General features: G+C 48.0%; 1 protein-coding gene across 2 annotated transcripts; it reads left to right on the top strand.

Moving 5' to 3' along the window:
- The first annotated feature begins 55 nt into the window (after positions 1-55).
- Positions 56-22,184, top strand: TBC1D2 (TBC1 domain family member 2). 2 transcript variants are annotated; one of them, XM_086629293.1, is made up of 15 exons: positions 56-194; positions 1,996-2,154; positions 3,964-4,379; positions 5,031-5,163; positions 6,113-6,254; positions 10,055-10,191; positions 10,801-10,988; positions 12,126-12,512; positions 13,345-13,455; positions 15,081-15,268; positions 16,450-16,920; positions 18,080-18,200; positions 20,189-20,374; positions 21,027-21,148; positions 21,844-22,184. In XM_086629293.1, the coding sequence occupies exons 3-15, from the start codon at positions 3,966-3,968 to the stop codon at positions 22,043-22,045; spliced, it is 2,802 nt and encodes a 933-aa protein (XP_086485419.1). In that variant the 5' UTR covers positions 56-194; positions 1,996-2,154; positions 3,964-3,965; the 3' UTR covers positions 22,046-22,184. The 2 variants fall into 2 exon arrangements, with proteins under 2 accessions (XP_086485419.1, XP_086485420.1); XM_086629294.1 differs by lacking the exon at positions 56-194 and adding an exon at positions 297-322.
- The last annotated feature ends 2,464 nt before the right edge of the window (positions 22,185-24,648 follow it).

The following is a 24,648-nucleotide window of genomic DNA, read 5'->3' as shown; positions in this document are numbered from 1 at the left end:
GCGCCTCTCCGGACATCTCTTCAGGCCTGCCGCGGCGCAGGTGGCGGTGCGGGCAAAGGGCTGGTGCTTTCTGCTCGTGTCAGGCCGAGACCCTCATGGAGCAGGCGGGTCTGTGGTGGCTGCATGGCGGGCACCCACGCGCTCCTCCCGCGCTGCCCTTTCTGCTGGCCTTACAACCAACCGCCTTCCCCTTTGTGAGTCATGCAGCGCGCGCCGGGTCTGGAAGCCGTGTGGGGCTGCGGTTTAGACAACAAAACCAGTGCTTTGACTTTTGCCCAGCTTGGTTGCCTGTGTGGTTGTGTGTGCCTGTGCCAGTAATGAGGTATAAACTAACATTGGGAACAGGATGGTTATTTTGCAGTCCTGCTGGTACTAACCAGTTGAGGAACTCCAGCCAAGACTTCTAAAGGGCTTCCAGGGCAACCTACACAGGCCAGTGCTGCCCTGATACCACTGTTTTTGTCACACTTAGTCCTCTCCCTCCAGCTGCAGCCGAGAGGGAGGAGACGACAGCTCAGCCTTTAGTGGGGAGAAGGACTTCCTGCAACCATCGGTATAGCCTCACACTTTCCCCTTTTTCTTAGTGGGGCTAGGTTCCATCAGCGCTTGATGCATTTTTAATGGCCAGCTCCTGGACAAATCATTTTGGCTACAGAAGCATGTAGAGTTTGCACGCTGTAGTCAACTTAGGCCAGTGGAAAGATGGGCTACCAGATACCTGGACAGTTTTGCTTCTTGTTGTTCAAGTACTAAAGTTGGTGATAAAACTCGGTAAAGTTGGCTAAACTCAGAGAGGGGTTTCTTGAGACCAGTGGAAATGAGTCATATCATCAAGGCTCAGCTATAGCTGCACGCAGAGAAAGTCAGAGCTGTACAGACTCCTAATCCTAGGGATAAGGGCATAAGAAGTGCCTTCCTGGGCCAGCCCAATGCCCAGCAAGCCCAACGGGGCCTGGCAGCGCCCACAGGAGGAGAGGCAGCGACCAGAGAGTGCATGAGCTTGGCTGTGGTGCGTGCCCCGTACCCCTGTGCTCCCCCAGGACCTGCACTGCTGGGTTAAGGCAGCCTCTGGCACCCCTATTCCCTGCAGTACCTCTTTTGGATGCTTTTTCAGGGGTCAGTTGTGACCCTTTGGCCCAGCTTGATCTTACCAGCCCCCACTCTCCTGTTGCACGAAGTACCACTGTTTTTACTGTGTGAAATTCGCCTTACCTAGCTAGGTTTTCCCTAGCAGACTGCGTGGCCGTGGCTCTTGCACTGTGGGGTCTGACGAGCAGCAGGTCTGCATCCACTGCCCCGGTGGATTTGCAGGCTTGGGGCGCATCCCTCCTCGCAGGTGGGACCTGCTGGTCCCCTCCAGCCCAGGAGCTGTCCCCCTCTGGGCTTGCTTTCAGTGTGACGCATCACCCCGGTGAATTGTTTTCTGACCGATACCCGGCTGAAATGTCCTTTTTTTTTATTATTTTTTCCGCTCCCCCGTCCCTGCCGCCCTCCCCGGGCTGCGCCGTGCCCCGCCCCGCCGTGCCCCGCCGGCGGCGCGGCCCGGCCCGGCCCGGCAGGAAGCGCGGGGCGGCGGCGGCGGCAGCCGGGGCAGCCCGTACGGCTGGAGCAGGTCGCCCCGGCAGAGGCTGCCAGTCCCCCGCACCACCCTACCCCCGCCATCCGCCGGCCAGCGGCCCGGATGGCTCCCCGCCATCCTCCAGCCGGGCGCTGAAGTTTCCCCCCGCCCCGGGCCGGGCGGTACAAGTGGTGCCAGGGTCCGGTCGCCGCCGTGCCAGGCTCCAGCAGCCTTCGCTTGTGCCTTAGCGCGGTGCAGCTGGGCTGGGAGGCGCTTCTGCGGCGCTGGCGGGGGCACGGGGAGGGGCGGAGGGGCTGCCTTGTGCTGCTCGAAGCAGCAGCAGCAGCTTCAGAAAGGTCTATGCAGGGTTCAGTCATCTTTTTTCATTGATGAGTCAGTGTCAGAGCTGCTTTCAGCTAAATATCTCTTTCAAACAGTTCCCAGGCAGCGACTGAACCGAAGGAAACTCGAGGCAGAAGCCCCTCTTCTGTTGCTGTTGGATTCGTTTTGGAGCCTGCTTGCTTGGTGGTGCCTGCAGCCATAGCTCCACACCAGCAGACGGTGACTTCCAGGGACGTCTCTCCACTTCTAAGGAGGTGAGATCTTCTCCTCTAGAGTGCTTTGCAATGCAGATCTGAAATGACTCCTTATAATTCGGTGCTTGAACCCAGAATGCTTACCTGATCCTGTTCATAGTGTGGACCCATGGACTGTCATGCTGGAGAGAGGCAGAAATGTGATGAGTCTTTAGATGGTACAGGAGGTCCTTATGTGGGTACTGTCCTGAAAGTCACGGGGTCTATTAGGGACAGTTGGGACTGCTTCTTCCTCCTGATGATGGTTCCTTTGTGCCAGGCAAAATTAGCTTGGAAATGAAGCTTTTGGATGTTTCAGAAGCTTAGCTGAGGCAGCACCTTCGTGAAGGGTGCTTATTCCTGACATTTGTGAATGTATTCAGCAGTAGGATCCATGGTGTCAGAGGAGTGAACTAAAAGAAGTTCAGTAGCTTTCCAAAAAGACTGAACATTATCTATAGTTGTCTAAAAAGCAAATGTGGGAACAGGAGAGGACAGTAATAAACGCGATGGGGCTTAGCCAGTGCTAGGATGGGTAACCGTTCTTTCAGTTATGAGGATAAGTCGTACCTAAGAGTGTAAGTTTGGGCAACATCTCGTTGTTCTCCAGTGTATTAAACTCCATTCACCTGTTGCCACACAACTGGCTGTCATGTTCAGTGGTTTTGCGTCTGCAGCTGGATTCAACTAACTTAACACTGCAACAATTTATTTACTTATGTATTTGGTTCAGATACATTAGTGCCTTAACTGAAATGTCTAGTAATCTTTTCATTTATTGATCTTTAAACCATGTTTTCATTTAAGAAAAAAAATGCAAGAAATTATTTATAAGTATTTTTCTGGAGTGTTGTTAACTTCCTTTGTACAAGGACCATGGGTGCCTGCAGCTCTAAGCAAAAAATCACACCTGCCATATGGTTAAGCACTTGAAAAAGTGCCCAGAAACAAAATTGCCATCCTTGCGTATGATCAAAATTCATCTGAATGTGGACCTGAGTAGCTGGCCACCTCTTTGAAGTTGGCCCCTTCTCTTAGAGGGAAGCTGGACTAGACATCTTCACAGATGCCTTCCAGCCTTGTTTTTCTATTTTTCTCTTGCACATAGTGTTCCTTTTGGGAACTCAGCAGGGAAGTTTGGCCACTGAGCAGCCAAGTTTCTTTTCCAAAGATCACAATTGCTTTCTTGATTGCATAATCCATCATATGAGGCCTACTGGATTGAGACCTAGCACATGGCACACAGGCTTCTTAACAGCAACCCTCAGCTGACACAAGTGATTTACAAAGATGCTGCATAAGGCTGGATTTTTGTTCAGACTCTATGGTTTAAAATATTAGCTGAACATTCAGTGGAAATTCCAGGATATACTTACTGGAAATCCCTTGAGATGAGTATGTGTCCCTCTGAGCATGTTATCTTGCCATGTTTTCTGCAACTGTTAGTTAACATTGTTGTCTGTGGCTTCAAATGCCCTGGTTATTGCTATTGGTTCGGTATGCCCAGAGACTTGCCTTATTTTTCACTCAAGAGATTGTGGTACTGCTTCTTAGCTGCTAGTCCAGGCTAATTTAGGAATGGAGAAGGGAGAAGACAGATACATAGACGTCATCTGAGCCAAGGAAGGCAGGGAAAGTGGAAGTTGGAGACCTTGGCTGGGCAGTTGAAAGCTAGGGAATGTTTTTTGTTGTATGCCAGACCCAAGCTTATTCCTCCTTTTTCATTTGCTGAATGTTCTATAATGATGATGATATAGTCAGGATCTGCTATTACTTACTTACCTAGAGAATTTCTTCTTTCAATCCCATTCTGAGTGTATTTCCTGACAGAGATGAAAAAAGGACCAGAAAGCGGAGCTTGTCCCCTTGCTGCTCCTGGAAATTTAGGGGAGTCAAATCCAGACAGTAACACCAGCAATGGAGCTTCAGCGAAAGAGAAAGAGAAAGACATGCTTTCCTCTTCCAGAGAACTGGAAAACATACAGCTGAAACCCAGCAAAGAAACATCCAGAAAAAAACTCTGTGGCTATTTAAATAAGCTGGGCATCAAGGGGCCGATCAAGACATGGAAGTCTCGCTGGTTCTTTTACGATGAAAACAAATGTCATTTACTATACTACAGAACTGCACAGGACATCAACCCTTTGGGGTCTATCGATCTCTCCAGTGCCAGCTTTGACTGCAAGGTGGAAAATGGGGAAGGGGTTTTTGAGATCAGAACACCAAGCAGAGTTTTTACTTTGAAGGTAAGGGACAGCATCTTATTGTGGGATCTGTTATGAAACATTCCCAATCAGGACAGACATATCTCTGCTAAGATACCTCAGCCTGAGTTTCATTTTAGTCCTCCCAGCCTGGACTGTTACCACTTGGACCTAAGTTACTTGCATTGTTTTGGCAAGACTGGGACTCCATTATCTGTGAGATGGCCGTTGTTTAAGAGAATAGAGTAAAAGCCAAACTGGGTGCTGAATTAAAATCATTGAGGAGTTCTGCAGTCCACATGTAATTTGCTGAACAGAAATGAGCTCCCCTGTCTAAAGTGGTTGCTCCAGCAGGAATCTTTGCTAGATTTTTATCTCTGTGAAAATAGCTATTAGGAAGCTTTGTGGGTGTTTCCTGGCTAAAATAATCATGACATTTCTGCTTAGCCTTGGAGCATAGTAAACCAAAATATGTTTAAAATGTCAGTGGTCCACTGAGATTCTGTTACTAAGGCCATGCTGAAGATTTACTATGTCCTCTCAAATCAGTGCTAGGACCAGAGGATATGTCATAGACTTGATACAGCTGGCCTTTATTTCAGCTGACTTGGGCAGTGAAGTGGTCGTCTGCCCTTCAGGATGTGTCTCATGCTGATGAGATTACTCCCTCACCTTCCTGTTTTGTGGTGTTAGGCAATCAGCAAACAGGCAATGATGTACTGGCTGCAGCAGCTACAAATGAGACGTTGGGAATATTGCAACGCTCAGAGCAGATTTCCTGTGGGCAGCTCCCAGCTTGTGAATGAACCCCTGGCTGACAGAACAAGTAGGTAACATGTATGTCAGCTTTCTTTTGCTTTTAGCCCCGCAGTGATGAATGGTGCTTCTCATCTGTAAGTGGGCAGAGGTTTTGGCCAGGTTTTTAAATGCAGGTGCCAACTGTCAATGCCTGGCTGACGTTTGGAACTTCTGGCCTTATTATGGATGAATGTGAATGGGCTGTCTTCTAATCCACAGCATGTGGTTGGAGATGCTCAGGTATCTTACGGTCATTAATTCCCTCCTGATTTTCCTCATGCGTGTGGAGTGTGCACATTTGGAATATCCCCTTCCTCTTGGAAGGCTTGTGAAATTTACAGCAAGGAAGTGGGTTTTTTTTAATGGTGATGGGAGGAAGATGTGCGTTCCTAGCAGTGGGACTATATAGGCTGGTGGTGGATCAGGGGAGGGGAAAAGCAGGGTGTCCACCTGTTAAGTTGTGACTAGATGCACATTTTGCTTGAAACAAATAACTCCCTCCCTGCACTCCCTCCCTACCCTCCCAGTAAGTGTCCGCTCTAAAACGTTCTGGGTTCCTTGGCATTTTGCTACAGCAGGCAATAATTTGATAACAAACTGTGTTTGTGGAGAGTTATCTGCACATTAAAACTACCAAGTACTCTTTGGGATGGGGGAAAAGAACAGCAACAGCTCCTTTCCTTATTTCTTTAGGGAATTGAAGTTTGATTGTTTAGGTTTAGTCATTCTCATATAAAAACGGTTGAAGTCACTTGGTTGTCCTTGAATAGATGACTCCATTTGTACATGGAACCTTCTGTAATTTGACCTAAAACTAAGGAAACCAGCTCTGCTGACTTCGTTCCACCTGGCTGGTTGAACATGGAGTGTATACCTGTGGTAGAATGTTTTGCCTCTCAAGTTACATGAAGAAGTCAAAGTCCAATGAAATTCTGTCTTGCTCACTTGCTTCTGTGTCCTGGTTTGTTTTTACTTAGATGTTGTTGACAATGAAGACTTTCTGCCTCCGGTGAAAACACCAACAGAAGCAGTGGGTTTAAAGGCAGCGTCTTTGCCTGCACCCCAAACATCTACTGCTTTGCAGAACATCTCCCTTAAGCACCCTTGGACAGAGATACAGTAAGTGCCTGAGGAGAGGCTGACATGCTGGCCTGCCACTTTGTGTCTTCCTTGCCTCTCGCTTATTGTGTGAAATAAGACTCTTGCCTACAGGGAAGAACCATGAAGCAGGTTTTTGAGGGATATTCCAGGTGAAAGTAAACTTCCTGCCAGAGGGTCTTTCGCTTTCCCCTGTTCCAATGCATTCATGTCATTTAGCACTCTTAGCCAAGATCCTGGTGGTAAACCTAGGGTTTAGTTAATCTTTCTTCAGTGTTCTAGTGGTTTGCGTGCCCACTGTGATGCACCTGCACATAGGTCTTGGAAGGGCACATGGGCAGGTTGAGCTGTACTCTGTAGGCTGGTGGTAGAAGCTCATTAGCACTTCCCAGTGGTTTCTAATGAATGTAGTGCACTGTCTAAAGTAGGAACTCCAAGCAAAAGGTGCTTGAGTCTATAACATGCTCCGACACTGCACAGCTTGCTACTCCCTGCTGAGTTTCAAGTATGTGAATATTCCTGCTGCCTACAATGGTGTTGCTCTCTGCAGTTGCAATGTGTAGCTCCATCAGGGCTACAAGTTATAACTTTGGGCAGTTACACTTGCACAAAGACAACCTCCATCAGTATCTGCTTAAGTGTGTCCTAGTCACTTATTTACATATAACCAAAAATGTGTAAGTGGCCACAGGTGGGCTAAATAGCCTGGCACCTGCCAAATGTTTTTGATGGGGAGATTGACTATAGTTTTTTACGACCACTACTGTGGCTACAATCTGATGCCCATAGGAAGAAAGATCTCTCCATGGGACCAGAGACGATCAGTGAGCTGTACTGGTTTGCAGGCTATGCATTCTCTCCTCCTCACTTTGACTAAAATTTTTATGATCATATCTCCTCTCTCCTCCTCAGCCTCGCTTTTACTAGCTTGAATAACAATTGCTTCTTTTCAGCTTCAAATTGTATTATTCTCCTGGTTCTGTGAACATTTCTTCAGGCTCTGTCGCTATCGGGCTGGGTCTTCACGAGTGTAGCATGTCTGATTTCAGATAAGTTCATCAGATCTCTGAGCTGCTGCTGTCTCAAAGGAGAAATAACGTGCAGCATGAGGTAGAGAAAAGTAGGAAAGTTGCATTGAATGAGTGCCAACTGCAGACTACAGGGAATGAAGGTCTGCTGATCTTATGTGCCAGTATGTTCTTCCTGAGGTCAGAAACATCTGCTCCTCTGCTGTGGAGCCTTCCAGTAACAAGGCAAAAGGGAAACAATATCTAAATGCCAACTTCATTTATGGTTAGGAAGTAGGTGACACTGGGTCTTCTGTAGACCTCAGAACAAAGAGCTTGATATGTTTTAACTGATGAACCACGGAGGAGGAGAAAAGACTTGTATAGAGATAAGCAACTATGTCACTTTCTTGTATAGCTTTTACAGAAAATACTTGTGTGTTTGTGGTTCTGCATCATGCTGTAAAGTCATCTCTCAGTGCTTCTGGCAATATCTGATAGCAGCAGCTGTAACAAACTGGTTCTGAATCTGATTGCAGTTTTGTTCCTGAATATCTTTACAGTATCAAATTCCACTGAGTTTGTTGTGGCAAGGTTATTAAATGTGATTGACAGCACAAGACCTGTGGCTGCTTCAGATTCATAGATTCATAGATTTCTAGGTTGGAAAAAACCTTAGAGATCATCCAGTCCAACCGTCCCTAATCCCCCATTAAACCATATCCCTAAGTAGTTCATAGATTCATAGATTCATAGATTCATAGATTTCTAGGTTGGAAAAGACCTTAGAGATCATCGAGTCCAACCATCCCTAATCCCCATTAAACCATATCCTCAAGTAGCTCATCCACCCTATTCTTAAACACATCCAGGGATGGGGACTCAACCACCTCCCTGGGCAGCCTATTCCAGTGGCTGACAACCCTTTCAGAGAAGAAATACTTCCTGACATCCAACCTGAATCTCCCCTGACTAAGCTTATGCCCATTTCCTCTTGTTCTATCACCCATCACTAATGTAAAGAGCCCTTCCCCTACCTCCCCACCATCTTTTCTCAAGTATTTATAGGCCGTAATCAGGTCTCCCCTCAGCCTCCTCTTTTCCAGGCTAAACAGCCCCAACTCCCTCAGCCGCTCCTCATAAGTTTTATTTTCCAGCCCCTTGACCAGTTTAGTCGCCCTTCTTTGGACTCGCTCCAGGAGCTCAATATCTCTCTTAAAGCGAGGGGCCCAAAACTGGACACAATATTCCAGGTGCGGCCTCACCAGTGCCGAGTACAGGGGCAGGATCACTTCCCTGCTCCTGCTGGTCACACTGTTCTTGATACACGCCAGTATCCCATTGGCCTTTTTGGCCACCTGGTCACACTGCTGGCTCATATCAAGCCGGTAGTCAACCAACACCCCCAGGTCCTTCTCCGCCAGGCAGCTCTCCAGCCACTCCTCCCCGAGCCTATAGCGATGCTTGGGGTTTTTTATACCCCAAGTGAAGGACTCTGCACTTGGCCTTATTAAAGCTCATGCCACCCTTTTCACCCTTAAAGCTCATTCATCCACCCTTTTCTTAAACACATTCAGGGATGGGGACTCAACCACCTCCCTGGGCAGCCTATTCCAGTGGCTGACAACCCTTTCAGAGAAGAAATACTTTCTAACATCCAACCTGAATCTTCCCTGACTAAGCTTATACCCATTTCCTCTTGTTCTATCACCCATCACTAATGTAAAGAGCCCTTCCCCCACCTCCCCACCATCCCTTCTCAAGTATTTGTAGGCTGTAATCAGGTCTCCCCTCAGCCTCTTCTTCTCCAGGCTAAACAGCCCCAACTCCCTTAGCCGCTCTCCATAAGTTTTATTTTCCAGCCCCTTGACCAGTTTAGTCGCCCTTCTTCGGACCCGCTCCAGGAGCTCAATATCTCTCTTAAAGCGAGGGGCCCAAAACTGGACACAATATTCCAGGTGCGGCCTCACCAGTGCCGAGTACAGGGGCAGGATCACTTCCCTATTCCTGCTGGTCACACTGTTCTTGATACACGCCAGTATCCCATTGGCCTTTTTGGCCACCTGGGCACACTGCTGGCTCATATCCAGCCGGTAGTGAACCAACACCCCCAGGTCCTTCTCCGCCAGGCAGCTCTCCAGCCACTCTTCCCCAAGCCTATAGCGATGCTTGGGGTTTTTATACCCCAAGTGAAGGACTCTGCACTTGGCCTTATTAAAGCTTATGGCATTGGCCTCAGCCCAACGATCCAGTCTGTTCCAATCTGCGGGCCCGGGTTGGTTTTGGTCTGATAAATGCACGTGTCCCCGGAGGTCGGCGCTTGTGATCATTGTGGAAGTTTTGGCTGCGCTGTAGATAGCTGAGCTTTTCATAGCTGAGCTGGGGATTTCCACAGTGAGCTAAGGAAAGGGAGGGAGGCAGAGGAGGAAGAAGAAGAAGAGAGGGAGCAAGAGAGGGAGGGGGGGGAGGGAGAGAGGAATGTGACTGGTCTACTGTTACCTTTGATCCCTCTGTCCAGCCTGATGCGTTTATGTACAGGGCTCAAGCACATGAGGAAAGATCTCCAGCTAATTTACATTGCTGTGCTGGTACTGATTTTGTAACACCTTCCTGATTTACGCCAGTTACAAGGTTGCTCTCCTCAGATCCACCAGTGCTGTGAACAGCTCATTTTCTCACCATGTGAAGGAGATAGGTTTTGGGAGGAGAGGTGGGATATGAGGAGATGTAAGGTGTTGAATATTTTGAATATGAACTGACTGTGGTGATCTTGACTTCTATTCATTAGGCTGTCTTGATCTCTTCTTTTTTCAGAAACACTGTCTACAATATCTGTGGCTCCAAGCAACTCTGGGGGAACAATGGAAATGTCTTTAGCTTCAGTGAATTCCAGGAGCATCCTGAGAACCTGAATGAGGAGCAAGAGACAGAAGTGGAGGCAGGGTGTGCAGGTGCTTGTTACTGAGCTGTGTGAGCTGGTCTGAGTATGATGCCTTCTAGCAGAGAATCAGACTTAGCAGGAAAAGGAGGGACAGGATGACAAGTCATCATGGGACATGAAAACTCTATCACATTTTCTCAGGTCCCTTCCTGTGTTGTTGGCACAAGACTAACTCTTTTGGCTCTGCATCTTGTCTATCTCCTACCTCTAGAACCTTCTGCAGAGGCAAAACTATCATCCATGGTGCCAGCCCATACCAGTATTTCTTTGAGGTAGAAGTTAAATTGCTCAACAGTCATAGGCTAAGCTCAGCAACCCCACTGCATGCTTGGGAAGTTACCTCTCCACAATGGTAACTTGCACTTGCTGTGTGCAAGATAGATTGGTGGGGTGCAAGGTGGGTTAACAGGCACCATAAAATATCACAGCTTTTTTTATTCTGGGGCTACCTGTGGCTAATCCGTACCGTTTGTGCTTCAGCCCTGTGGATCCCAGCAGGTCAATTTTCTTTGTCCAGTATGACAGTCTTTGCTGAGCTGTTGTGAGTCTCTCCACAGCAGGACACTGGAGTCCATAGTAGCAACCCAATTCTGTGTAAATTAACCCTACTACCCTTCAGTTAAGGAGGAGATCCCAGAGGACGGAAGGACGGAGTCCAGGCTGAACTGGGTTAGGAAAGCCAAGTGGATGAACAGTGGCTTCCCAGGCTTGCCTGAAGAACTGTCCAGGGAGAGGAACCCTATGGATAAAGTGAGTGTCCTACAGCAACGGATCCTAACACTCACAGAGGAAGTCAAGTCACAGAAGGTGAGTGTGGTGAAGAGTCTGCTGCTTCTAAGGGCAGGGCCCTGAGGCTGGTCACAGGGACTCCCTTCTACCTTGGTGTTAGGCTGGGAAATGTTTAAGCAGTCACTCACTGGGGACCAGTTGAAGCTCCTGGTGTTAACCCTTTGTATATGCCTGATTGTGCCTCCTGGGCTGTCCTTCAGCCATTGCTAGGAAGTGCAGCTAGCAGATGGGCTGGAAAAGGGAGGTAAAACAAATTCAAGTGCTCTTTGCAGGTTTCGTGCTGATGCATCTCTGTTGCTTAGTGAATGCAGGAAGTACAGTCCTGAATATGTACAGTGACACTGGAAGGAATTGCCAGGCTGAGTCATGCTTTTAACAGCAGGTCATGCTTTTTGAACAGTGATCCACTGTTAAGAGGTGATTTGCCTGTAGAAGTCAGTGCATGGGTCACTGCAAGGGCTGTCTATCCTGAATGGTACTGTGCATCTTCACAAGCATGGAGCAATGCCAGGCTCTGCACTAATGATGCTGGTAGCACTTCCAGTGGAAGAGGCAAGAGAGCCAGGTCCCGTGGTGAGCAATCAGTTGCATCCTCGATTTGCTTTGTTAAATGGCTGATGTGGCAGAGCCTGAATCAACAGCGTGTTGCTGGGCAAGCTTTTGTGCTTTCATTTGGGATGGAGTGAGGGAGGACTCTGGCAGAAGGAAGGTTGAAATGGATACAGGAGTTTCCTTCTGGTAGCACAGATAGATGCAGACTGCATTGCATTATTTCCCTCCCTCTTATTTTACCACAACGCTGAACAGATCTCCAGCTTCTCTGGTCTCTGCTGGGCCTCTCAAGAAGGATGACTGTAGAAAGTCAAAATTCAGACAGTGTGAGCAGCAGCTTGTTTGTTAGCAATTCACCTAAAGTCAAGTCATCTGTCACCTGCTGCAGACACCTTTCAGGCACAGCGCTGAGGGCAGAGCTTCTCCACTGGGGAAACACTGTGATTTCAAGATTGTTGCATTCAGTTTTGCTTCTGAAAGCAGTCAGTTTCAAGATCTTGAGGACCTTTCACTGTTCACTCATTACTGGTTGGGTCTGTGCTGTCCATGCTGCCATTGCCCTGGGAAGCACTGTGATGTAATGACTTTGCATTCCCTTTTCAGGAGCTGGTTAAACTCCTCCACAAAGCTCTGGAGGCAGCCCAGCAGGAGAAGCGAGTATCTAGCATGTATCTCACTGCAGCAGAAGATAAGGACAGGCTGGAACTGGTGCGCCACAAAGTGAGACAAATTGCAGATCTCACCAGTCGACTGGAAGCTCTTGAGCAAGAAAAGAAGGAACTGGAGCAGATACTGACTCTGAGAGACAGCCACATCCAGGAACTCAAGGAGCATGTGCAGCTTCTGATGGAGAAGAACCATGCTAAACAGGAAGTCATCATGGCCTTGACGGAGCAGATGGCCCGAGAGGTCTCTGACCCCCTGCAAGAAGCCAGCACTATCACTGCAGCGGCATTGTATAAGCAGCAAGAGGAGATTGAGCACCTGAAGGTATGTGAGAAGGCACAGGTCATTTTTTGAGAGGGTCTCATTTCTGTGCCCTCTGGTTCAGTGGGAGGGTGTTCCTTGTGGGAAGCGCAGAGTATGTTTCTTCTACTTGCTTCATCTCCAAACCAGAAGCAGGCTGAAAGGGGCTCACCTGATACCAGTTGGGCACTCAAAAGCATCTGGATCAGTTTCAGCTTCAGCTCAGAGCCTGTTTTGTTTGACTTCATGTCACCATTCAGTGCCTGCCTCTTTCTTCGCTCTTCTTTTGTTTCACAGCTGCAGTCTCACTTGCTGCCTTCACTAGCTTTGTTCCTCTGTGTTTCCCTCTTGTAAACAGTTTCCCAATACATCCTGGTTCTCTCAAATCCAGCCTGTTGTATGTCACTATATGCACAGTTATAATGACCAGTTAGTGTGGGGTGGAGAATTGCCAAAAGAGACACTTACTGCACTGTGGGAGAGTGTTTGTTTTTGCTGTCAGCCATAGGGCTGAGACTTGTGTCAGGTTTTAAAAAAATAGAACAAAACACATACATTTTTCATATTATTTAGGTGCATCTTTAGCTTTATATCACCTGGATGTCTCTGTGTTTTCTAAGTATGTACATGCATTGCACTTCCCATTTTCAAGTGTCCTGTCTGACATGACACTCGTTGTGCCTTGATTTCCTTTGTAGGCGATATTTGTCCTGGGGAGTCCTGTCTTCTCAGAACACAAAAATTTTGAGATATTTTCTTGTCCTTAACACAATCACACACTTGAAGTCCCTGAACTGCGAGGGCATTCCAAGCCCCTCAAGAACTCTCCTTGTGTGACTGTTTTGCTTTGTGGCAGGATGATATTGATGCATACAGAACCCAGAACCAGTTTCTCAACTCAGAGATCCACCAGGTTACTCGACTCTGGACAAACGTTGCTGAGAATGAAAAAGCCCTTCTGATGAAGGTAAGGCAAAATGACTTTTTTTCCTTGGTGAGAGCTGTTACTAATTTCTTTCCAAAGTCATCACTGGAATGGGTTTTGGTCCAAAACACACCAGGAATAAGCTTTCTTCCCAACATATTTTTTTAGTGTGACTTTTTTTTCTGCTTTGTGTTGTTCACAAATTAGACATGATGATTTTCATTCTTCAATAGAAGTAAAATACCTGCAAACCTGAGTCTTCAGGATGCTGAAACCTAACCCAAATTTCTGCATTTCAGCTATGTTTTTGGATACAAATAAAAAACCAACACTATGTGTAGGGAATCAGAAAATTTTCCTGAGAGCTGGCAGGCTGACTCAAGCCTGGCTCCATCTAGCCTTGTTTTCTCTACTAGGCTTGGAACTGCCAGGTGGCAGCACTCTCAGGTCCTGCAGCTAGATTGGAGTTGTTCTGTTTTCTTAAGCTGTGTTTTTATTTCTAGTTTTGTAAGGGTGCGTAACCTGATTACTCTCAGACTTGTCTAATCCTGGCTTCTGATCCTGCGCCTGTTCCCCAGGCTGGTGGTGTGTGCTGGCATTTGTTCTGTGGGTTTTCTCTGGGTTTTACTTCCCTGGGTTTAAAGGTATGTCTCCACAGTCTTAGATTCTTTAACAGGGCAAAAAGCTGCTTCTCAAGTGTTATTGCCATTCTTACATCTGTTTGCTTTCTAGCCCTTTGCAACCCTGCCTACCCCCTAACTTACTGCCCTTCTCTGATCCTGGAACTGCCATAATCTTCAGAAAGGAAGTAATCAGACCAACATGTTCAATGTGAGGCAAAATGCTGATTATAGTGGTAGTATGACGGTATCCCATGCTCCTTTTTGTCCCCTCTATATGCAGCCTAGTTCTCTCTGTCGTTTCTCTTTTTTGTTTTCAACTGCTTCTTCCCACTGAGCAGGAGTCTTCACTGAGCTTCCTGTGAGACATTGGGTGAGTCTTGTCACCTGTGTGGCCTCAGTCCCCACTTGTGGAGTGGGGATAGCTGTCTCCATTCATTTTTTCTGCTTTGTGTGCCCAGGAGTATGGTGGTGGCAGGGACTGTCCTGCTATTTGAACTCAGTTGGGCTTCTTGTGCTTGAGAAATGTTGTGTACCAATGCCATTGGACAGGGGTTGCTGAGGGGCATGTGGTCACCTTGTCTGTGGTGGTACTGTGTATCATGAAAATGGTATGGTCCTACCTCAGTCTCAGGAGTGGTGTGTTTTGTCAGTATACAGCTCAATGTGGGATAGATAACTTGTCTGAGGGGCAGGAAAAAAGCCTGCAGAGAACTCAGCTGCAGTGGTGACTCTGTTTGCGTCATGAGTGAGGGTGGCTGGGATATGGCCATCCACTGTAGCTAAAGTAGGTGATGCTGTAGTAGCATCAGTAACTGTTTATTGACTGTTGCATGCTTGCTACTGCAGTTTGTGCTTGTTCATAGATCACGGTGATTCATTCATGGCTGCAGTTACACTGACTGTAGAAAACGGCTGGATGTGTTTTCTGGGGTTTTGCTGTTCAGGAGTCTTCACTTTATGTGCAGACCAGGCCAGTAAAGAGGAGTAGCAATGCAGGAAGAACCGTCAATGAGCCAGCTCATTTGTTTTTTGTTTCCCCATCAGTGTGCCTGCCTGCAAGCACGAAACTGCCAGATGGAGAGCAAGTACCTGACAGTCTTGCGGAAGCTGCAGGAGGCTGTGCCTGGCCTGCCCAGTTCCCATGCTGAGTTGGTGAGAAACCTCATCCAGGAAGCGCTCCAGTGGAATGGGAAGGAAGGAGCAGAAGAAGGTTTTAACCTGAACCCTGTAAGGTAGGAGGCAAGAGTATGGGGGAATTCAAACCCTTGTAGGAATCTGGCTGTGGAGGGGAATGCGCAGGCAAGAAAGATCCAAGGATGTTTCTATAGCAGGGACTTGGAGCCATGACCTAGGGGTGGAGGTTGAGGAGGCTGGGATAGTTTGGTGGTTTGGACACCATGAGTATCTGATAGCAGCATATCACTGTAGTTAGAAGTTAAAAGATGGTACAGCTAAACTTTTCTTGGCAGTGACAGACAGTATGGCAAATGACAACAGCCGTGATGTGCCTGGGAGGTACTGGACATGAGGATAAACTCCTTCTGTAGGAGAGGAGGCCACCTGGGAGGTGAGGGATCTCCATTCTTTGGGCTGGGTTTTCTAGTCCCAGCCATACAAAGCCACCATTGCTGTGTTCTATTGCTGGGAGCAACCATGTAGTGAAGAGGGGCTGAACTGGAGACCTCCAGAGAGCCTTGCCACCAGCGCTGCTGAGGTCTTTGCATTTGTGTTTATGCTTTCCTGCCCAGTTAGTGCCTCAGTTCTGTAGTAATTTCCATTTCATCTGTTTAGTCAGACTCGCAGGTTCTCCAAGTAGCTTTGGAGATGAGACTGGAGAGCTTGATCTCTCTGTCAAGAATATAATGATAACTTACAAGTATCCCAACCTGTGGACTGATGATGCAGAAACCCTGAACAAGCTCCAGATATTTTCCGATCAGTACGAGATTTGCATTGTGTACAGGGAGACAACAGAAGAGACTGTGGATCTCTGTTCTTTGGTCTGGTGCTCCAAAGCCTTTGCAGTCCCTTCCTACACAGCTGTCTCTGCATTTGACCATGGCAGGGAGGAGGTACACAGGTTGAGCTAGATATTTCCTTAGGGGCAGGGGAGCAGGCGAGGTGAGAGAGGTCTGATGAGGTTGGGCTGTAGCTCAGAGCAAAGTTACTCTTTAGGTTGTATGTGTGTGCCATTGCCACAGGCTCTTATTTATCTTCAAGGCTCTAAGACAGTGGGCATGGCAGACTCTCACATGCAGCTGCCAGAGAAGTGAAGGAGGAGTATGCGTGCTCCACCATGGGTGACAGGAATCCAGCAGCAGGCTGTAATTGGCATAACCCCAAGCACTGAGAGACCCTTGATGCAGGTATTAGCACTGTCCTTTGAACTAACCTCTGCCTTGTGTCCCTCCAGTGAGTTTGATGAGTATGGGTTTATGACTGTACCAGAGTATGAAGTTGAGGACTGGAAACTTCTGGCCAAAATCCAAGCCCTGGAAATAAAGTCCAACAACTTACGGAGCCAGGAAGTAGTGGAGAAGCCCCTTCGTGACAGGTGGAAGAGTGTTGGAGAGCTGAGCCCCTCTGCGGAGCTGAAGAGCCTGATCCGAAGTGGCATTCCAGTGGAGCATCGGCAACGGGTCTGGAGGTGGATTGTCAGCCAGCACTGCAGCCGTCTGCCTGACCACTACCAGCGGCTGTTACGGCAGAGCAAGAGCACCGAGCACCCTGCCTGCCGGCAGATTGAGCTTGACCTGCCCCGCACACTAACCAACAACAAACATTTTTCCTCTCCCACCTCCCAGCTCATCCCCAAGCTCCGGAGGGTGTTGCTGGCATTCTCCTGGCACAATCCTGCCATTGGGTACTGCCAGGGACTGAACAGGTGAGAAGCCAGGCATGCTGCTTCTTCATGGGATAGTACTGAGAAGGTGTAGATGCATCATCTAGGCTGTGATTCAAGCAACCCCAGGCTCCTACCTCCCTATAGTACTGTTCTGGCTCCAGGTATTTTCCTGCAGAATTCTGCATTTGGATGTCTTTTTTTCATCTAGTGTGGTTAGTGGGATGAAGCAAGCAGCAAGATTCGGCAACTATTCAGCATCTCCATAGTTACAGAATAGAAAGGAGCAGCTGTAGGAGGTAAAGTGAGGCAGTCCCAGAATAACAGTGTGAGGTTGGGGCTGAATTTCTAAGTCTTAACGTGCTCAGCAGAAGAACACCCTAGTGATTCCTCTTTTTGCTGAAAAGAGTTGGAGGAAATTTTGGGAAGTGTTAGAGATGGGAGAGTTGCAGCAAATTACATGAGGAGAGGCTAAGGAAACTGGAATTATTTTGGAGAAGAGAAGGTTCAGGTAATCTAAAAGCTTCTTTTGCTTCCCGAAGAAGGCTGTCGGAAAGATAAAACTAGACTTCTTAGAAGTGTGCCACCACGTAAAAGTGGCACGGGGCACTAACTGCAAGAAAGGAAATTCTGGTTGGACCTTTTCACATGAGGAAAGTCTGTGTAAGCTATTCCTGTTGGTTTTGGGTGTTCTTCAGAAAGACATTTTTCACTGTAGAGAGATCTTCATATTAGGTATCATCTTGCAGTCTGGCTGAAAGGATGTAAGTCAGAGCTGAAGCAGGTAAGGGCTGTGGAAGAATGTATGGGAAGGTGAACTATGTGACACAATATGCAGTATCTCTGAATGAGCTCTTTCTTGTATTGAAATAGCCAAAATCAGCACACTGCTAGCTTCAGCAGGTCTACAGAACATTCCATTAGCTGGGGAGTCTGGCTTTATCACACCAGTTCTGTATTTGATGCTTCCTGTTTGCTGACAGAGGCACATGGGAAAGAAAATCACAGCCCCGTAGTTCCTTCAGAAACCTGCAGAACAGATCACTTGCCTCTCTGACCAACTGTCCTGCCACGTTTGATGTTTTGGATGCCCATGGAGCTAGAGGCATGCCAAGAAGAATCTTGGATTCTCCAGTTCCTGTGCTGGCCTGTGTCTCCTCCTGCAGTGTTGCGTTGCCTCACCATGTCTTGTCCATCACAGATTGGCAGCTGTTGCCCTCCTGGTCCTGGAAGACGAAGAAAGTGCTTTCTGGTGCCTAGTCCATATTGTGGAGAACCTAATGCCAGCAGACTACTACAGTGACACACTGATAACATCGCAGGTAAGCTGAGCACTCACACATATGCTTGAACTCTGATACAGTGATTTAGAGTAAAGGTTTAAAAGTAAGCAGTCAACTTGCAGCATGTTTGATTTATCACAGGACAGTGATACCACCTTGCAATCCCTTCCATTGCAGAGATGTTGTAGACTTGAGAGTACAAAGTTGTTACACCCACAGGAGCAGCAAAATTGATCCCCAGCACTAGGAAATTGGGCACCACTTGTGAGTAATCACTTCAAGGTCAGGTTAGTCAGAAGGAAGGTGCCTATTAATTGCACAGTTACTTATTTTAAGGAGGGCCTGGTAGAGGCCTCTGACATGAGCATACTCTGACATGTGTAGAACCAAGTACAATGAAGGCACCATTCTGCAGCCTTTCAGATGTTTCTTTGGGAACTGTGCCTTGTCTTTGGAGTGCTATGTGCAGATGGAAGAAAATACTGAGTTTTTTATATTCATTGTACTTACCTCAGTTCATGATCAAATACAGTGTTTGGTCTGGCTTTGGCGTTCTGTTGTTCTGTGAGTAACTTGCCCTCCTGGTTCAAAGTCACCAGAGTTCAAGGTTTTCAAGGTGTGTTGTCTTGTATCAGGTATGCTGTGTCCTCCCAGGCAGACACAGAGCCCAGATAAATCCCATATAGTTTAATGAAATTGCAACTATGTGCCCACAGCACCCACACCCAGCAGTGTCCAGTCTCGTGAGCCTGGCCATGACCTTGGTGTCTTTACTGTGTGTGGTCCTTTCAAGAGAGAACAGGGTTGTATCTGTGGGCCCACAATAGCTGAGGCTACAAGTGTCAGTATCTGAGAGTTGCCAGTTGTACCACTGAATTGATTGACTAATTTTTACAGGGACAGTGGTGTACTGGTGGAGAGGCCAACCCACAGACTGGGGGAGCAGCCAAATCACTGTGCAGATAGCAAAATGTCTATCTGGAGCAGGTATTGTTAGCTGTGAGATTCAATAGGCAGTGCTCGATACTTGACAAGTAGTGATTGACAGGGCAAACATGGCAGACTCAAAACAGAAGCTCTTCTGCATTTGGTGAGAAAAGACTGTCAGCTGAGGGACCCTTTTTTAGATTTCTTGACCTCATGGTTGGTCTCTGAAAGTCTAGTCAAACCCATGTGAAGGGGAAGGTCTAGAGTGATGCTTTGTGGGTTGGCTTGATAAAATGAAAGCTCTGAGGTGGCTGGAAAACTTAAGGTTTAGCTCTTGCAGATTTTGAAGACCAAGCATATCACCTCGTCTGGTTTGTACCACTGTGCCACAGCTAAGTAGGCTGACACAGCTAGGGCAGTAGTATGATATGGCATAGGGAAAGACCTAACCAATGATCTTGCTCCTTAGCACTTCCCCTCATGAAACCACGTCTTCCCTGAGGTGAAGCCTTTATAAACCTGAGTTAACAATCTCACCAACTGCCTTTCTCATGTCTTGGCTCATGCAACCAGCAGCAGAGCACGGAGTACTTAGTCTACAAAGAGAAGCTAAGTGAGAAGACCAGGTCCTGCTTGCGAAGTCAGAGGGATTCTAGGTGTTTGTTCTGTTGGGCCATGTGCGGTCATTCAGACCTGGGCAGGTTTTAATCCTCAGCATTCAATTGGATGTTCATGTCATCACAGAAAATCTCAAAAAGCCCAATGTGGGAAGATGTGGCAGCATTTTCCCTCTTTGCTTTGAGGTTGGGAGGGAATATGATCATCTGAGTGAGAAGAATATATATATCTCTGCTTATATCTTGGCCTTGTTTCAACTCCACAGCTTGCACCCGGTATAGCATAGAAGTACACTGCTCAGTAATTTTGAAGGATTGGGAGACAAAGGATGTTCTCTTCCTAGAGTGTGGTTAGGCTGGAAAGCAGGAGCAGTGATTACCATGGCATGCGTGGGCCACTGTCCTGTTGCATTGCTGCTCTCCTCCAGCACCAGGACTGCTCTTGATTAGGACTTTATTGTTTTCTTTTTTGGTCAACTTTAGGTAGATCAGAGAGTCTTCAAAGACTTCCTGTCAGAGAAGCTGCCTCGCCTCATGGCTCATTTTGAGCAGTATCGGATTGATGTCTCGCTCATCACCTTCAATTGGTTTCTGGTGGCCTTTGTGGACAGCCTGGTCAGCGACATCCTCCTGCGAGTGTGGGATGCCTTCCTGTACGAGGGAACTAAGGTGCAACTCTCAGTCTAGGCCTTCCTCCCATCTGCACCGCCTCTGTGACGTGATGGCAGGGCAATGGACATACATGTGTCAGAGATGTGGGGCTGAGCCTCTTGTCCTGTCTTGCCTGTTTGGTGGGGTGCCTCGATGCGTCCCAGACTCTGTGTGTCTGAGTACTTGCTGCTGGTAGGAAGACCTAGTTCCTCATACTGTGCACAGTATCCCTGGCACTTTTTAGCAGGCAGTCCTGCTATGAAACAGCTCTCTAATAGCCCATGGTGTCCTCTGCTCTGTGACCTGGACACAACTGGGTATGACAGATACAGGGAGCAGAAGATGGGCAGAGAGTACTTCTGAAAACGTGAGTCTTGCATTGGCCCTGTGCTTAGGGAGAACTGGAGAACTCTTACGAAATCCCTGCAGGGTCATTTTGGAGTACCTGGTATGCTCTGAGGTTGTAAATTGGCTTACAGAGGGTCATTCTCTTGGGATTAGCTCCATGCTTCTTTAGGCCTGCCCTAACGCAGCCTGTTGAGAGCAGGAGAAGCCTAGTGTCCAGCCTGTACTGCAGTGCTGTGTGCCTCACCCCATGTTTTACACCAGGAGGGCCTGGTCCTTCAACTGCCTAAAAGTTTGTCAACTCAAATACCTTTCAACCCTCCAGGTGATTTTCCGCTATGCTCTTGCAATTTTTAAATACAATGAGGAGGAAATCCTAAGAATTCATGACAGTGTGGAGATCTACCAGTACCTACGCTTTTTCACGAGGATGATCACGGATGGCAGGTAGGACTATGCGTTTTAGACAACTTCCTATCTGGGTTAGTACTTGCTTGCCTGTAGGTCAGCCTAAAAAGAGTTGTGACCAGTCTGCTAAGAGTGATGCATGCGCATTGGCAGGTCCATGGGACGTGGATCAGTTTGTTTCTTTTTGACTTTCCCTTCATGGTGTTACTTAAAGTCTCTTTGGCTCGAGCAAAGGCATGCCATAGCAGAGCAGGCCACAGGGTCTGGACCAGACTCCTTTTTGCAGCCGCTGGAACTTGTGTTGCCACTTGCTGGGTTTCTCTCAGCTGTAGTTGGGCTATTTGGGAACACAGCACCACTCACAACCTTTAATGGCAACATGTGTCTGAGAGGAAGATTTCTGTGATCAGAAGAGCTCAGTGTTGGGAATGTTCCTCCCCCAGAGGCCATCAGAATTGGCATCTGATCCACTGTCTCCTGACTGGTGGCTGCACACTGGGGCCTTAAAAGGTGGTGTGGTGTAAGGCTGTTTAAAACATTGCTTGAGTTGGTGTTTGTGTGAGGAGGAGTTGCCTGTGATTCCTTTAAGACTTTGCTGCTTGGTGACTTTTGAGCTCAGAGAGCTGGAATCTGAGGCCTTACTCTTTGCCTGCCCCAGGATGCACTTGGCATATCTGTTACCATCAGTTACCAGTCAGTAAATTGGTTCAGCTGCCCTGTCTTTTCCATTGTAGGAAGCTGATGAACATTGCCTTCAATGACTTGAACCCCTTTCCCATGAAACTGCTGAGGAACCGGCGGACGATGCACAGAGAAGAGCTGGAGGCAGAACTGTGTGAGCTGGAGCAGATCAAGGCAGCCTATGTAAAAGAGAGAGCAGAGCAGGGGCCTCAGGACCTGAAGGAGGTTGTTAGTGAAGAGGAAGAAGAGATTTGACAAAACCAGAGTTCCTCATCACTTCCCTTCCACCTTGCAGAGGGTCTTCAGTAGTAACTGTCTGTAAGAGATGGAGCAGAGGAGGAAGGGTGGTCACAGCAGGAGTTTGTCTGCCCAAGGAAGCAAGGCTGTAGGGGACCAAGCCAGACTTTGTAATGGAGTGGAAGGTGTCAAAGGAGTTTTATCCTCTTCTGTATTTCTCTCCCTTCAGCCCACCCCGTGCTATACAGTTCAGGATTACAGATGAAGGTCCGTAGGAAATATCAGTTGTAGTACCATGACAGAGGTTGACATGGTGCAAAAGACCCAGCCAGGAAGGGCTTTTCTACCTTTTCTGATGGAGACTTGAAAGAGTTCTTTTATGTACAAATAAAATCACTGCAAATAATGAACTGAGAGCATCCCTCTTTGGTACCTAAAGCTTCTGAATTTGTTAGGAAGGAAACCTGCTCTTTGAAGGCATGGTGCCTTCAGTGGCTAGCGTGCCAGGAGAGCGTGTGTTTAACATTGCAGTTACTGAGTCATGACACTGTGTCCAGGTGAGTGCTGGTCCTGGGCAAGTCCTGGGAGCTGGCGGACATCTTTCCGTGGCACTCAGGTTGGGACAAGTGAAATGGGCTGTGAGAGAGCCGAATTGGCTCTCCAGTTTATTTTGGTTCCTGTGGAAGTCCATGGGAGCACAAGGTGTGTCTCCCTGCCTGGCTGGGAAATGCTAGGAGCTACCTCTCTTTGTTTATCTTTGAGCAGAGCCATCTGTGGGTTGGCCTGACCCTGGTAGCACTGTGCATTCCAGAGGTGAGTTTGCTCCGTAGAAGAGCTCTCTTCTCAGTGTGAGAAAACAGCTGCAGCCTGGCTGCGGGCAGGGCCTAATATTATGGAGACTTTGACTGCTGGGGAATTCTGGGTCTTCTGATTGCCTCACACTTGGCCAGGATGAGTGTGTGGCTGTCTCTCTCTGCCTCACAGAGAGCCTCCTCCGTTGCCAGGTTTCTATGTTGATATCCCTATCTCTGACTCCCATTTAAAATGGGAGGGAGGAGGTCTTTTCTGTAGGAGTTTCCATTATTGAAGGTGTTTGAGCCATGGAATATGACACTCTGGGGTGAACCTGCAAACAACTTGGACTCAGTGACAAAAGATCATAGAATGATGGAATGGTTAGGGTTGAAAGGGACCTCAAAGATCATCTAGTTCCAGACCCTCCACTACACCAGGTTGCTCAAAGCCTCGTCCAACCTGGGCTTGAACACTTCCAGGGATGGGGCGTCCTCAACTTCTCTGGGCAACCTGTTCCAGTGCCTCACCACGCTCAGAGTAAAGAATTTCTTCCTTATATCTAATCTAAATCTCCCCTCTTTCAGTTTAAAGCCATTGCCCCTTGTCCTATCACTACAAGCCCTTGTAAAAAGTCCCTCCCCAGCTTTCCTGTAGGCCCCCTTTAAGTACTGGAAAGCTGCTATAAGATCACCCCGGAGCCTTCTCTTCTCCAGGCTGAACAGCCCCAACTCTCTCAGCCTGTCTTCATAGCAGAGGTGCTCCAGCCCTCGGATCATCTTTGTGGCCCTCCTCTGGACTTGCTCCAGCAGCTCCATGTCCTTCTTGTGTTGGGGACTCCAGAGCTGAACACAGTATTCCAGGTGGGGTCTCACGAGAGCAGAGTAGAGGAGCAGAATCGCCTCCCTTGACCTGCTGGTCGTATGGATTCTTTTGATGCAGCCCAGAATACGGTTGGCTTTCTGTGCTGCCAGTGCACATTGCCGGCTCATGTTGAGCTTCTCATCCACCAGCACTCTCAAGTCCTTTTCCTCAGGGCTGCTCTCAATCCATTCTCCGCACAGCCTGTACTTGTGCTTGGGATTGCCCCGACCCATGTGCAGGACCTTGCACTTGGCCTTGTTGAACTTCATGAGGTTCTCACAGGCCCACCTCTGAGATAGCTTGATTTTCTTCTGAAAAAAACAGTAATTTCCCCTGAACCGAGGATCTGGCCTCCATGGGCCAGCGCACAGAGATGTCCTGCCTACCTCTGGCGATGAAGCCTGATAGCTTTCTCCTCTGCCTTCCAGGACTGATGCCCTGCCTGTGCAGCTCAGTCCTCCACAGACCCAGGATAAGTCAAGTGCTTCAGATAAATACAGCTTGTTTTCCCTAACATGGTGCTAGATCCTGCTGCCCCACTTTTCCTGCTGAGCGGTGCTTTATTCCAGGTGAGCCTGCAGTGCTGGCACTGACAGCGTGCAGCAGACCCTGCTGGAAGGGTGGATTCTGCCCTATGTTTTTAGACTGACCTGGAACACAAGCCCATGCAGTGGCTGATACCTCCTTTAAACCTCTTGGGATAAAGCCATCAGTGCTTACAGAGGAAGGGAAAAGGAGCATTCATAGCCTGTGCTCTTCTCAGCCACGTGGGCCGTAGCCAAGATCACAGGCCCTAGTGAAAACAGTACCAGCCTCTGGTACTGAGGCACATGGTCTGTGGTACACGTGAGGCACATGGTCTGCCTCAGCTCTGCCTTAGGCACAACTGGACACATCTGCCAGTTTCAAAGAATTACACAAGTCTGAGCTGGGAGAGAGCTGTGGAGGCCAACCACACAGTATGG

This window comes from Tauraco erythrolophus, chromosome Z (assembly GCF_009769465.1).
Source record: "Tauraco erythrolophus isolate bTauEry1 chromosome Z, bTauEry1.pri, whole genome shotgun sequence".
Lineage (NCBI taxonomy): Eukaryota > Metazoa > Chordata > Aves > Musophagiformes > Musophagidae > Tauraco > Tauraco erythrolophus.
The sequence above is the reverse complement of the archived record's forward strand: the minus strand, read 5'-3'. Positions and strand labels throughout refer to the sequence as shown.